At 35.3% G+C, this 15,888-nt stretch overlaps 1 protein-coding gene across 3 annotated transcripts in view; it reads left to right on the top strand.

The window, feature by feature from the left end:
• The first annotated feature begins 4,183 nt into the window (after window positions 1-4,183).
• LOC131064992 (peptide chain release factor PrfB1, chloroplastic) overlaps window positions 4,184-15,888 on the top strand; it is a 104,626-nt gene continuing 92,921 nt past the window's right edge. The window contains exons 1-3 of one of the 3 annotated variants that reach the window (XM_057999347.2): window positions 4,184-4,475; window positions 4,566-4,634; window positions 14,851-15,071. In XM_057999347.2, the coding sequence (XP_057855330.2) occupies window positions 4,304-4,475; window positions 4,566-4,634; window positions 14,851-15,071 (462 nt within the window). In that variant the 5' untranslated portion in view covers window positions 4,184-4,303. The remainder of the gene's footprint in view (window positions 4,476-4,565; window positions 4,635-14,850; window positions 15,072-15,888) is intronic. The other 2 variants (XM_059207247.1, XM_059207246.1) reach the window with 2 other exon arrangements.

Raw genomic sequence — 15,888 nt, 5'->3', positions numbered from 1 at the left:
AAATCCTTGTCTCAATCATTCAACATTTCTTCAAGAGATTACACATTTTGAAGGAGATAAATTGTATCTCTTTTTCCCTCTCATTAAGGATCAATTAATTGTGTACTTATGATGGATCTCATCCTTGGGAGGTCTTAAGTTTTCCATTCATCACTTGCACATGTTTTTTTGCATCTTTTCTCTTTTTTGAGAGAGGATTTTTGTCTCATATGGTTTTCTCCTTTTCTTTGTTTGTGAGAGATTACATTTGTATATAAGTACCTAACATGACCTAGTAGTCAGATACATTGACATAATATTTGCATCATTTATATTTTATTTATATTTTTCCTAAGTTGCACATAAGGGGGTGTTGGTGTGAGAGGGTTTTTCCTATTTGATTTCTCCTTTGTATTGTAAACAAGACACATTGTCTAACTTATTCTTGGTTATGTCTTATTCACACATGTTTACTTAGGAAGTTAATTTTTTTTCTAAGTCTATAGTAGACATGTGATATTATCCCTTAGTTATCACATGACATAGAATTAGACACTTGTCATCATCCTAGTTTGTCCTATCTATCATACTTGCCTGTATAAGCAAGGAATTGTATGTAGATTTTGGGTAATCATAATCTTTAATGCATATAATCAATTAATATTTTATTCTTTCTAATGTCTTCTTGTAGGTAATACTTGGCACTTTTTTCAAGTGATCTTGGGAGGTTGAGTCCATCAATGAATCTAATAGGGGCCACATTGATCATTGGGTATATTGATTTATTTTGTCATGGGAGACTTAATTTGTTTTGGGGAAGAGGGACTGCCAACAAAAGATTGATTACTTGGTATTAGTGCAACAATTGGGGATGATTATAATGTACATAAAGTTGGGTAAGATAGGTTCCACTTAAATTCTTCCCCAACACCTTTAATACATGCGAGGTTAATGAATTTAAATAAGGGAAATGAGTGAAAGATCTCTTAGGGGGTCCATTATTGTCACTTTGCATTCAAGTTTAAGGATAAGAAACAACACTAACTTTGGAGTCTCTTAACATCATCTTAACATATTCAATTATTAAGAAGGTGAAAATGAATGTGCTATTGAAGCACACTCTATTGGATTAGTTATTGTGTCATATATAATCTTATGTGTGTTGGGACTCAATATTAGAATGCAAAATTGCTTATGTCCCAACCCCCTCATGCATTTAGCCTTATTGTACCTATCACATATAATTGATCTAATACATTTTCAAATGGATCTCCCTTGGTCAAATTTTCCTAAGTGTTGTTTATCTTCACCCCCATGTCCTTATCATATGCTAAAAGTTATAAAAATCAGAGAAAATTTAATGGCTAGAACAATTTTGGTTGCTTCCCTCAATTTTTACAAGTTTGAAAAGTTTGAAAAATCACTGAACTTCTTTCATTCGTCCAATATCTCATCTTGACTTCTAGCCTCACATGAAAATCTCATTGTCTACCACGTCCCTTCTTCCCTTCATTTTAATTTATTTCATCTTTTGTATGTTTTTTATGGATATCTAGATTTATTTATCTTAACCTTTTATCCTCTTCCACATCTCCACATTCTCTCATTTTCTCACTCCTTTCTCATTTCTGCGCTTTTCAAGGGTCATCCAATATCTTCCTTTCCCTTCCTCATCTCAACTTTCTATCCTTCTTTGAACCCACGATCTTTTGTTCCCTCTACTTTGTGGACTTGAGGTGACTATGTAGACTTCTTCCCATTCTCTTCTTCCTCTTGACCTTTAGTCCTTCTTCATTCTTGATGCTTGCAACCCTTGGTTCTTGCCTTATTTCCTTCTTGCATACTTGTAGAGGTCAGCTAGATTTCTTCCAATATTTATAGAATTGTAAATTCTTGACTTTTGATCAAGTCTCACATTTCATCCTTAGACTTTATGAACTTTTATAGTTCTAATGGAATTCGTCCATTTCCCCTCCACCTCTTGCACTTCTAACTACTAGTTCTGCATCAAATTCATGTAAAGTTATTGATGACTTAGCTACGTATTCCCTTTCATTTGGAGTTTCTTAGCTTTAGGATGTTCCTACCTTTAGTTCCACATCCTTTCCTCACATTTTTCTCTTGCATCATTCACTCACACATTCTCATCCATTTGTAAAGTTTTGTTGGACTTCTAAACTTTCATCTCAATGTCCATTTCACACCTCCAATCTTGTAATAAAACCTTTTGTCCTTCTATTTTTTTCCCATATTCTAGATCTAATACTTTTCTTGTTGACTTTTGGAGTTCCATTGCAACATCTTATCCTAACCTCCAATTCCATAATGAGATCCCACATTTCTCCCAAAAAGCTTTATTTGTTCAATTCATTCTTCTACAAAGATTAGATGAACTTTTGCATCTATATTGTAATGCCGCATCCTAAGCTCCCATCCCACACTGAATTTTTGTATTTCCTCTAAATTACCTTTATTATTCATTGGATCTTCCCAAAATGCCATTAGTGACTTAATTTGACTATTGCAATTGCTCCAATGGGATTTTCCACCTAGGAATAGTTGTTTGTTTCAAAGGGTAATTTTTTTCTTCTCTATTTTTAATTTCAATAGTGTATGATGAAGAAGTATATTTCCTTATGAATGTAATGGTTGAGTTCCAGAGGTTAATAATCTTCATCCGAGCTATAGATACTCATTCAATGGATTCATGGGATTTCATTTCTCTTGCATACCACATTTAATAACCTACTTTTCTTTGTCAAATTGTCCCAAGCAATTGAATGCAAAAACAAAGCAATATATATATATATATATATATATATATATATATATATCATTCTATTTTCTAGAGGATGGGTCTATCATTCTACATTTTCACATGATTGCAAGTGTCGATGATTATTTAGGGTTTCAACTCTTGCATGTTTAGTCACCTACATAGCAACATGTTTTGTAAGTCACAAGGTCATTGCATTGTTAACTGATGTTTGTAATCAAATGTCTCCTTATCCATTTATATGTTTTAAGGGGGCTTTTATGTAATTTATTGTGATAACATTCTAACACAAGGTTTCCTCTTGCCACATTTACTAGTATGATTGTAATAAAAAATTGATGAATCTCACATCATTATAATTTATTGTATTTGTAATGGTCTCTTCTCCATTATATGTGAATTTTGGGAGTTTGGAGAGGGATTATTAAGTATCTTTGGTTGTTTGATATCATGTATTTGATGTGTCTATATGCATAACTTATATTCTATTGTTATTTAAATGTGTTGCTTCACTTGGTAAACTATGACTTTATAGCCCAAAAGATTAGGCAAGTTAGTTCTTGAAGTTTATGACCGATTATACACTTAAAATGAAAAACATCTCTCATTGATAGTTTAAGCGCAGGTTAGCAGTTTGTATGCACCTCATGATTCAATGTTTTATCTCGTAAGGAATCAAATTTTGCATACCTTCGTCTTGCACTCATGCAATGATATCTTAATCATCTTAATAAAGGTTTTATGTGTAGTAGGTTAGTCTTTGGTCTAACGAAAACTTTTGGGGCCAAGTGTACATTAAATATTACTACAATACTTTTAGTTTGTTTGCCTTCAATTGTGATTGTTAGGAATGGCTCTAGGAATACCCTCCTAAGTTTAGTTAAGTTCAAAATGAAGGAGAGATTATCTACTCTCAACAATTGGCTTGCAATCACTCTCATTTTATTGACGAGTTGATTGATCGTCCTTCAAAGTGACATTTCCTTAGCCATGAAGTTGATGTTTCCTCTAAGAGTGTGAGCAACTATTTTGGCACCTAAAAACATGCTAGATCAAGTTCGCATCACTTAAAATTTACCCCACGCCACTTGAAATTGAATTATAAAAAAAATGAGATTATATAAACTTAAGACCATTAATTTGATAAAAGACATTAATTTATAAATAATAACAAATAACTTCAACATAACATCAACAATTTTAAAACTGAAAACCCTTCCTACCACATTTAACTTTTGAATATTCATTACAATTTGTATTTTTAATAAGAAACTATCATATTCCAAATTTCTTAATTGCTTGATTAATTTGTATACCCACTACCTAACAATGAAATGGGATTTTTTTAAAATTTTGAAACAAATATTTATATTTTCAAATGTTATGAATTGTTATTTAATTAGCCCAATCGATGTAAAGCATTATTTTTGTATCTTTTCGATGGTAGATGCCCCATCACTGAGTCACTTAGTTCCTCGACATAACCATATCGCAGCGTAACTATTTCTGATTTGATATACGTTTTGTGGTGATGCAGAGATTTGATTAATGGCGATGAAACATACGAATGGTGTGTGCCAACCCTCACTAATTCGGCCCATACGAAACGTCTACGCTCATCAGTGTCTTTCATCACCTTGCTTCACCCTTTCTTGTCCTCATCTCAAACCCTGCCGCTCTATTTCACGCCGTTGCAGAATTGCTCCTCCACTTCGCCAATGTAAGTTATAAATATTAAAGCTCAGCACAGACTCAGTGTAAAATTCTGTTTGAAGACATTCTTTTTTACACTGAATGTAACGAAATTCAGGGGCGTTTGCAGCGTCAAGTAGAGTTGGAACAAATGTTCAATCGGAAGGTGCTCAATGGGTTCAACAAGGTATGCAAGCTTTAAAAATAAATAAATAAAACTTATTTTTCTCGTTGACTAGCATGGCTTGGATTCAGGTGGTCCCATATATGGAAAGGAAAATTTCAAGCAAAAATTTATTTTCCTATTTTTCCTCAAAACGTGTTGTTAGAAAACTTGATTGAGCTAGACTTTTAAATTTCTGTGAAATATTAGCCTCGTGGATGACAGGAACAGGTCATTAGCATTATGTTTCTTTTTACTTTTAGATTTTCCTTCTTGGGGTTTGGCATTGATATTGGGCCTACCTTAATTATAGTGCTGGGATAAGCTGTGGGGTTGACACTGGTCATATGCTGCACTGTAGGGATCGGCTTGTGAGTTGCCTTACTAAGCGTGGAGTTGAGCCTGGGCCACTTATTGCCAGTTTTGCTATGCCGATAAAATTGTACGTTGCCATACTACAGTATGGATTGAACTTAAGCCAGTTATTGTTGGGAGAGGGTTGAGTGAGGCGAGATTCTAGGTGGCCTTATCATGATACGCTGTTGAATACAGGTCACTTATTCTGGTTTGGGGTTAAGATTGTAGCTCAGTCACCTCACCACTACGTGGGGTTGCACCGGGATCCCTTATTGTGCTGCCAGGAGAGAATGTAGCTCCCTCGACTATAGTGTAGAGCTTACTTTACTATAATGTGGGACTGAACCTAGGTCACTCACTGCGGTAATGGGGTGAGTTCCTGGACGACTTTACTACTGCAGTGTAGTGTTGAACCTCGGTCACACACTTTCGAATGCATCCTATTTTGAATCTGGCACAATCATTATGCCATGTCATTCATGAAATGGGATGCCTTATTGCTATGTAGCCATTTAAACTTGGGGCACACTTGTCTGATTTTGCTTGCTATGGTGTGGGTTGAACTTGGGTTACTTATTGTGCTGTAGGGGTGAGATTTTAGGCCACCTCACTACAGTGTGAGGTTTATCTTGCATCACTTATTGCATTATAAAGTAAGTTTGTAGGTCACATTCCTATAACCTGTTGTTTAATCTTGGTCGTACACTTTCAAATGTACCCCATTTTCATTACTCCAAAACTCTTTGACATGTTCTTTGGCTTCCACATTGGCTTATTATAGTTGGAAGTTTTGGACATGTGGCACTGCCATATGGATGCACTCTGTGGACTATTGTTAGCTTTGCCTTCGATTTGAATTTTAATCTGCACATGTTTTGGAGATTAATCGACTTTATCTTTAATTAAACTGGCTATGGAAAGAAATCTCATAGGAGGCTTTTTTTTGGGGAACACTATTGTTAGTAAACTATACCAAGTCTATGTTTGGCAACATTCATTCAATTTCATAAAAGAGGAATATGATATTATAAAGCTATGACAATGAATCTTGCTTGTTTCAGAGTTCTTCATTGATCTTTGTTCACATTTTAGTTTTGCTCATGTTGATTATGGGAATAGGACTGTTACTTCTCATGAGAGGAAATCCCTTTTGTTGAAATTGTGTTAGTGTTTTAGGACTCTATGAGTACTCGTTAGGACCCATGGGACTTGTAGGTCCTATAGCTCGGTGTGTTGACTCGCCAAGGACTTGCGAGGTGAGTCCTGGTGAGTACTCATCTAAGTCTTGACCAAGGACTCACCGAGTCTTACATTCAGACTCGAGTCTGTCTGGGCATGTTAAAACAGCAAAAACTGAGTTTTTTTTTCTTTTTTTGGCTCATACTAATCCATTTTAGGTCTGAATAGTGAAGTAGCAAGGGAAGGAGTGGAGAAGACAAGCATTTGGGTAGGGTTAAAAGGGCATCGGGCCAAAAAAAGTGGAATAATAGTTTAAAAAATCATAAATTTTGGCCTATTAATGTACTTCTTTTTCATTCCACTTCATCTTTTCAATCATCCAAATATATACATATAGATTTTTTTTTTCAGGGGCATAGCCCCCGCACCCCATGTAGCATTGGGTTTTCCTCACATCTAACACCTTGTGCAACTTTTCATTGTTGCCTCTCAAACCTATTAGAGTCTCTGAATCTCCACTACCAAACTTCCACTAGCTATTGGGATCTCTTGTCATATAAGAAATTTGATTACAATGAGGGGTTTGGGAGTGGAATTACACAAATGAAGTTAAAGTTCTCAACTAATTTTTTTTTGTTGAGTCCTTGCTGATTTTTTTGTTGAGTCCGTGCCGAGTCCTGAGTCTAAGTCAAAATTTTGGGCTGCTGACTCGAGTCCGAGTTCAAGTTTTCAAACTTTGGTTTGTGTTACTGTATGTAAAAGCAATGAAATCTCAGAAGGAAAAAATAGTGAATCACATAGAATGTTTGAAGTCTAGCTGCTAAACTTAAAAGGGTTAGTGATGGTAGCCCCTCAAAGGCACTGACCAGATAAGAATTTCCAAATTGAAGCTACCTTAAAATTAGGGTTCTTTTAATGTCAATCCAGGTATTGCATGATTTGGAGAGATCCTTTGGAATAATCTTAGAAGAGTTGACTGCTTTCATGCTTTAGTTTACCCCTAACTACCAATAATCTAAAGGATCAAAGACCCTATTTTGAGGACTTCAAATTACCATTAATAAAGGTATTAAGAACTGAGAAATGGAAGGTGATTTAATGGTAGTTATCTCCACCACAAAGGAGTAGAAATATTTTGGAACTGTAAATCGTTAATTGAGGAAGCTTAAGATTCTTGTAATGGAAGTGCAAAAAAGGAATGCCAAGTTCCAAATATTTATTGATTTCTATAAATTAAACAAGCCACAAGTTAAGTCAATTATTTAAAAACTAGTTACCAATTAATTAATTATTTCTACCAATTAGTTAATTAATTGATTGGTTTGTTTTTACCAATTAGCTAATTAATTGATTTGTTAAATCAATTAATTAATTCACTCATGATATAGCTAATAGCCTATTAGGATATTAACTTAAGTTTGGTGTTATCGGATCAAACTAGTTTTGCGGTTTGGATTGGTTCCCTTGCGGCTTTTGGCAGGGCATGGTGTGGGGAGTTGGATGAACTTGTCAAATTTTTTGTTAGGAATTAGTGTTCACATGGGTTAGAATAATTGTGTGTTAGAGTGAATAAGGTGAAGTGAGCTGTAGTAACAACTCATGAAACTATTCTAGGTGAGAAAATAATTATCTAGGAGTGCTTGTTTTATGAGCTGTTAGAACAACTCATATAATTAGGGAGCGGTTCCAAAAATGTAGGAAATGAAACTCCTATAAGTATGTAATAAACATGAGACGATATTGAATAGAAAGCAATTCTATTATTGTGTGTAAAATTTTCTGTTTGGCTTTTTATAAATTCTCAATATGGTATCAAAATTGGTCTAGGCTTAACTCTCTCACTAGAGGGCCTAGGAACATGAGAACCTTGAGAGTTAATCCTATGTAGATTAGGATTGTTGTAGAAGAGTAGATGGATTGTTGTTTTGGGAGTGATTACTAGAGTGTTTATTTGCCCATCATTTGAGTGCCAGATGCTGAAGCTACAAACACACAATACCATAATAGAAGAAGGGTAAATAAAAGCAAGTGATGGGTGAGGAGAAGACAATGAGTCCATTCGGGAGGGTGAGAGAAGAGAGAGAGATGCTCGTTAACGGTGCTCACGATTTGGAAGATCCTGTCGAGCCTTGACTTCTCCCCATGCTTACAATTCCATTTGCAAGGATTTTTATGCTCATCTGTAGAGTTGGGTTTCAAAACAGTTCTTCAATGGATGTGTTCTTCTGTTTCCAATTGCAATAACTTTCTAAACCACTTGATTGGTGTTTCCATATCTTCCTAGGTGGGAGGCTTTGTTCTCTAGGTTGGAGAATGGTTTATAAAGAAGATGCCTCTTGTGAGGCATATCTACTCAACCTCAAAGCAAATAAGTGCTGCCATTTCTCCAAATCAAAATCCAAGGGCATTCAAAGAGGTTGCTATTATGTGGCATCCGTGAGTAGGTGAATGTGCATTTGGTTTTATCACATCATCACTTATACTTCAAAAAGCTGCTATTGGAGATGAAGAACTATGCAATGTCTGTTCCTACAAATCATTCATATATTGGTGACATTTAGCTCATCAACTTGAGAGATATCATTCAGCCAAATTTGTCTATTTGTGAATGCATAGAGATCGTTGTAAGTTTGACAATGTGTAGGTCTTGTGTGGGCATCAAAATGTCCACAAGAAAGAGCGACACAGAGCAAAGCAAGCACATGCTTGTGTAGGCATAGGGATCGAGTCTCTGCATTGAGGTATGGCACTGCAAATGGACGGCATAAATGCTTTGACAGAGAAAGCCAAAGTCAGAACCCTTGTATGGATTATCTACGTTATCACTCACCTACCTCTTACACAGACAAGTAATTTGGTTTGGTTAAGTGTTCCAGTATCATTCATCATTATTGTATTGTTTAGGTGCCTCTCCATTGAGCTGGAAATTCATAGGAGCCATTTAATGATTTCTTAGCCATCATATCTTTCTCATCTCAGAGGCAATTGTCTCCTCATTATCCACTTCTTTTTCCTACATAGGCCTCTATGAGATGGAAGAGGAAGATTGACTCATTGATTTTTCAAGCAGCAATTGATGATTTTACCTTGAAGATTGTGCAAGAGTTTGTCACAAATCTATGGTATTCATTAATTACTCCCGACCTTGAAGTTCCAAAGCAGATCAATTTTTTATAAAATAAATTAAAGAATGTTAAAAACTTAAAAGCTAAAGTCTACAATACAAATGTTAATATTGAAAAGTAAAAAAAACTTACTTGTGATAGTATCTTGATTGCAAGAGGTTGGAGGAACATAAAATCTTGACCATGGAGGTACCACCATGTAACTCCATCCATTTTGGATTGGTCATTAATGGCACAAGGACTATGACTTCTTCCTGAGATAAACAAACCAAACTCTTTCCTAACTCTGTCCACCACTTCAGGATCACTGTAGAGTCTAGCAAATGCTTGCTTGTACCCACTAGCAACTTCAACATCTCTATATAGTTTAGTTCTCCCTGGCAAAGAAAGTACTTCACTGCTATAGTACATGGGAGATAAAGCATGTGCAAGGAGATGCAATGGCGTGGTCATCTTGTTCCACCGATGATGAATGATTTGTTCCACCCTTTTGAAAATTTTTTCTTGGGGGTCCTCTCTTTGTGCTATTTTGACTTTGATTTTTTCAACCATGGTGTCCATGCCATCATGGATTTCCCCCAAACATGCTTCATCTATATTAGTATACCTCAACATATTCATGATAGGCTCGGTGAAGTTCAATACATATTCCACGTTATCCCACCAATTGAGATTCAAGATCAAATCCCTAACCTTATTGGCCCTCTCCGAATTTGAATGCTTCCAAATACTCCATTAGTTACTAATAACCATGGCACTCAATGCCTCTTTCACCTTCAAAAGACGTCTCAACATTATTGTATGTGATGCAAATCGGGTCTTAGGAACCTAGGTTCATGTATAAAATATGTCAATAACACATTTAAAAAAATATAAAATAAAATTAAACATGGCATAAATAAATTTAAATAGATAAATTAAATTTACATTCAGCAATTCCAACCTCGATAAGCGCCTGAAAATGGCTTGTGACATATGGTGGTTTGTCACAAACATTTGGATCTCCTCACCCTCTTGGGAGATATCCTTCACCCAGTCTATTTGAGTGCCAATTGCTTGCATCACCAAGTTGAGGGAGTGTACGGTGCATGGTGTCCAAAAAATGTGGGAATATCTTTGTTCAACGACAACCAAAGCACCTGTAACCCTACAAACCTTTGCATTGTCTGTGATGACTTGGACAACATTTTCATGTCCTACCATATCTATGCAATCAAAGAGGATTCTGGAAATGTATTCTGCATCTTTGAGCTGCCCCTCAAAAACATTGCCCCTTTTGGGGGACACTGCAATAACATTTATCAATGGACGGTTTCTGGCATCCTTCCATCCATCAGAAACAATAGAAACACTTGATTCAACCCAAGAATCTTTAATCGGTTTCAATGATCGCCCTACAAAAGTCTTCTCTTTTGCCAATAAGGTGGTGTGCACCTTTTCATACCCAGGACTTGTGAAACCAGTAGGTGCATTATTGATTGCTGTTACCATCTCCCGCCAATATGGTGATCTTACCAAGTTGAAAGGAAGGCCATTGGCATAGAGGCAACGTGCAATTGTTTTCTTTGCAACATCTCTTGATTCCATTTTGAATGCTTTCTCCAATGTGCCTCTTTTGCGGGAATTGGAATTATCTACTTCAACTTCATGTTGCATGGTGGGTATATTCAAGAAAGGGTGATTGGGGGCCTTTTCTGGTATTGTACGATCATTAGGTAAAGTCATTGGTGTTTTGCTTGCAAATGGATTAGCTCTTAGTTTTTCTCTTGCTATAGCTTGATTAACATCTTCTTGTTCTTTAATGAATGCTGCTATTTGTGTTGCAAACAACCCATTCCCATCTGTCCCTTCACACATTTTAATCCCTTTCTTAGCAGGGCCACAAAAGTGACGTTTCACTCGAGAATATGAGCACCTATAATTGGTTTTACAAAAATTACAATCCCATTCAAATCCCCCACCTCCTGGAAGTTGTTGACGCATTGTAGTATAATTCCATAAAGGAGATCCTCTATCAACTTTAAATTTTTGGTTTATTGTCTTGTAACCCCCACCCACTAAACTCGAACTTGTAGCCATTTTGTTTTTTTGCTATTATAAGAAATTAAACATTTTTAAATTAGAATTTAAAAAAAAATAAAATGTAATATTACACAATGTAAAAGCTAATGTAAGTATGAAAAAACATTAAAAAAAATAATAGAACTTTGTTTATCTTTCTCTATTATAAAAATTTTGAAAAAAAAAAACTTGAAAAAATTCGTTAAAAGATCAAAGAATAGGGATAAATGTTTACCTTAAGTGCTTGAATCTCCTTTGTGCAAGCTCTCCACCTTCGTCAAGCACTCCACGAACAATCTTCTTCGAAAATAATCACTTGCCCTTTAGAATGCCAAAATGAAACCAAGAGAGAATAGATGAGCAAATTAGGTTGTTTTGGGTCTCAAATGCATTTAGCAAGGGCGGATCAAGGTTTTTGGCCCCAAAAAGGCAAATAAAATTAGTTTTTTAATATGAAAAAGTCACTTTTTTGTGATTTGACTATCCCGGCCCATGGTTTCGCCCGAGTCCATGCCTGGGTTTGCCAGAGTCTGGCCAGGGTTCACCCTTTTGACTGTGGGTTCTCTCTAGGTTTTTCGCTGGAGTCCAGCCAGGGTTAATCCACAGTCAAAAGGGTGAACCCTGGCCGAACTCCGGCGAACCCAGGCGCGGACCCAGTCTGCGTTTGGAGGCCAAAACCGGCGAACTCGGTGACTCATCTTAGAAGTAATGCTGAGTTTTCACTCAACACAAAAAGTGGCGAACTCACAAATTTCATCATTCAAAAGTAATGCTAAGTTTACCCCTAGCATAAAAAATGGTGGTGAGCTCACGAATTCAATCAATTAGAAGTAATGTTGAGTTTTCAATTAGCATAGAAAATGGTCTTGAGCTCACAAATTTCATCAATCAGAAGTAATGTTGAGTTTTTAATTAGCATAGAAAATGGTGGTGAAATTTTTAATAGCAAAAGGGTGTGATATTCTATCAAAATGGGATATAGCATCGTGGTCAATTGACTCAACTTGAGAAAACAAACTCAAATATTTACCAAGTCAATATCTTGGTCCTTGAAAATTCTAAAAGTGCAAAGGGAACAAGCTATCACTCAAGAAAAACCTTTTGCAGAAGACTGGATCTTTGTATCAAGCAAATGAGGCACCATAAACAAGTTGCCTAATGAGTACCACAAATAGTGGTTTTACCACCATCCTCGTGGGGATGTAACACTATTGTACATAATCTTAGGTGTAGAAGGATAATATTTTATATTTTAGATCTTCTAGATATGCTAGAAGTTGAGTAGTCATCTAGAAGATGAACTGAACAGTCATTTCATATTGATATGTACATCATATTAAATTTTGATCAATAGGCGAATGGTTAAGAGCTTCATTGAATATTTTATTGTTGTCCCGTTCGTTTCATTTATCGATCTTTTCTCGCATTTACGTTCTTGGGCCTACATTTTTATCCTTCAATATTAATTTTAGTAACTTTATTTAGATTATAATAACTTGTAACTTTTATTTTTATTTTTTAATTATTACTGTTTTTGACCTAATCTATCATTTGTTAAATGATAAATATAGTTTTTGTTTAAATAAATCATTACACCTTCTAAATAGGCATGGCATGACTGCTACTTTTGAATGAGCTTCAAGGATATTTATTCAAATTTCAGATTTTAACTTGAAAAAAATGAATTTCTAATAGAGTTTGTATAGATCTAATCTGGGCACAAACTCAGAAAATGGACTACAAGCCTCTGAAAAAAACCGGTCATCAACCTTGGCTAAAAGACAACAAAGATTAGACAACCACAAATTTTAAGAACAATGCTCCCGTGCTACTTGTACACACTAAATATGACTCAGTAAATATGTACATATCAAAATGTAAACTAGATTATTAAATCTTGTAGGTGACTCATAATGATAGGCTGTGTCCCTACAACGTGATAGTTCACCACCACATCTATTCATGGGGATTACTGATGACTAATAACTCTTAATTAGTTAAATAATAATATCCAAAAAGCAGCCATATCATGTTACATAATAAAAAATGCTGTTGATTCCCTTGACCTTGGTGAGTCAAGTTGCACTCCATGCTTTCCTGCTACTTTCTTTCGCTTGATCTCTCAAATAGCAAGAAATACTAAATCTGCCTTTGAATAGTCAAACAGTTATGGCCTTTCATCTGCCTAACTTCTGCAGGTGTACATTAATGTGAAATTACACGTTCTTATGGCTGATGCACTCAACTACACCTATGCTATCAATGTTCAAGTGATGAATTCGATGTCTACACAGTTGACAACATGTATAAAACTAAACTTCATTTGAAAGGAACACTCAATTGAGAATTTATTCCTCTATGTAGTGAAATGACAAAAATGTTATTCAAGGAAAGACAGAACAACGTTCTTATACACATAAGAGAAACCTTTAAAGATAGCCAATGTCAAAAGGAGATTCCATGAGAAAGAGAATGGATATTCTATTTCCTATGCATTTTGATATTAAATGGTTAAGTTTACAAAAATATTTCTCAATTTGAAGCTTGGGACAATTTCAATCTTCTGGCTGTGAGTGGTATGCTACCATTCTATTGTTCTTCCCCATGGTTAGGAAATGTGCCTTAAGAACCTACATGTTCTGGTAATTGATTTATTTGTAGCGAAGGCTTGAAGGTTTAAAAACTTGGTGGTTTAAATTTCCAAACTTGTTTAAGGCAAGAGATTTTTAACATTCCAAGTAACAATTCTTTCATACCTTCTATCACCTAACTTTTTGTTTTGGCTAGAGAATCTTAGCATTCCATGCAACAATACTTTTAGGCCTTCTTTCTAGAGGCTCCTTTGTTACATGATGTTATTCCCATGTTGGTCTACACATTTGATCAAAACAAACAAGCTCCCTGAATTCTGCATGAAGGCATCTTTGACAGGTTTAAACTTCCAGCAAATGCACGTCTAATTACTGACCCTCTTTTTGTCAGGAGGTGTTCTGTTTGTCGTCTGATGGTGGTTTCTTATTTTGTTTGTTAAACTTAATGATGAATCATCTATTTACAATATACCTTAATCTTTTATTGATACATCAAAATCTTTCCCACATTGTAAATCTAGCCTCTTATATTTGCCTTGCAAACAGAGAGTGAAAGAGATACCAAGTGATTTTTCGTATGATGGTTAGAAGTGAACTCTTAGACAGGATTTAAATCAAGTGGAATGTGGATAAAGAAACGTTAATAAAATATTTTTCTTTCGTCAAACTGTTTTTTCAATTTGTGCTTGTCTTGCACCATCCTAGATCCACTATCATGAATATACGTAATGATTTGTATTTTAGAGTGATAAATGTGTAGTTTGGTTTATCAGTCTAAAATCTAGATGCATTATTCTGCATTTCCTTGTATAACTTTGGTGATGATTGTCAGTTGTGGAAAAAATTTCTTGCTTCAGTTTTTGTGAAAAGTTTACATTGTTCCTTGTGCTTCTGCATGATCTAATGTTTGGTTTTGATGGTTCCTAGACTTTTTTTCTCTGAGAAAAGATATTGAAAATGTGGTGAAGCGTGTTGAGGAGACAATGGCGTCAGCAGGGCTGGAACAAGCACAAGCAAATCTATCTGATTTGGAGCACAGAGCTGCTGACAGTACTCTGTGGGATGATCCTGGGAAAGCACAGGAGACACTTCTTGCTTTGACAGACACCAAGGAAGACATTAGGCTACTCAATGATTTCCAGTCCAAGGTTTGATTACAATACCTTTAGTCAGGGCTTTGATGTGCTGTTGATGCGTATTACAGATATTTGTAAGGTTGTGCATATTTGTAAGGTTGTGCATGCAATTGAATTGGGTTGCAATCCTTTTTAAAATGTGCAGGAAGTGCTATTCTAGGGAGGATGTTATACTCTTATTATGATCAGAAGATAACTGATAAAACAATGAAATATTATGTATTTGTTGAAATTTAATTTAATATTTACTTCAAATCAAAGCCCATCATATGGATTTATTTCGCAAATAAGAAAAGCATTTCTGCACATTTGTTCTAAATCAATCTAATAGAAAAATTTGACTATAAATTGTTTGGATACTAACCTGGCACTTATCATTCCTTCGATTTTGTCAGTGTTGGTTTGTATATGCTATCTCTAGCCTGCCTTGATCTACATATCTTCACATCCACACTAAAATTCTACAGTATTTATTTATGTTTGGAAGATGAATGGAACATATGTTTTTTGTTCCATTTATGTTAATTTTCTTGACACAAATTGAGGAAGCAACTCTGTCAGCATATTTATGATCATAGGAGAAAACTTACCATGTAAAAATGACAATGTTATTCCAAAATAAGAAACATTATCATAATAATTTTGTTTCAATGGGATTAGAACCTATGGGCAAATGACTGCTTCTTTAAATCTGTCAACAGTATAAAGATATAAGGAAGGAAGGAGCTTATTGAGGGAATTATACAAGACAATAAATGGCGAAATCCATTTTTCAGCATTTATGGCATTGTGATCACATCGTTCGAAAAGCATGCTTCGCATTCTAAAA

Source organism: Cryptomeria japonica, chromosome 6, assembly GCF_030272615.1.
Source record: "Cryptomeria japonica chromosome 6, Sugi_1.0, whole genome shotgun sequence".
NCBI lineage: Eukaryota > Viridiplantae > Streptophyta > Pinopsida > Cupressales > Cupressaceae > Cryptomeria > Cryptomeria japonica.
This window is presented reverse-complemented; position numbering and strand designations above follow the sequence as displayed.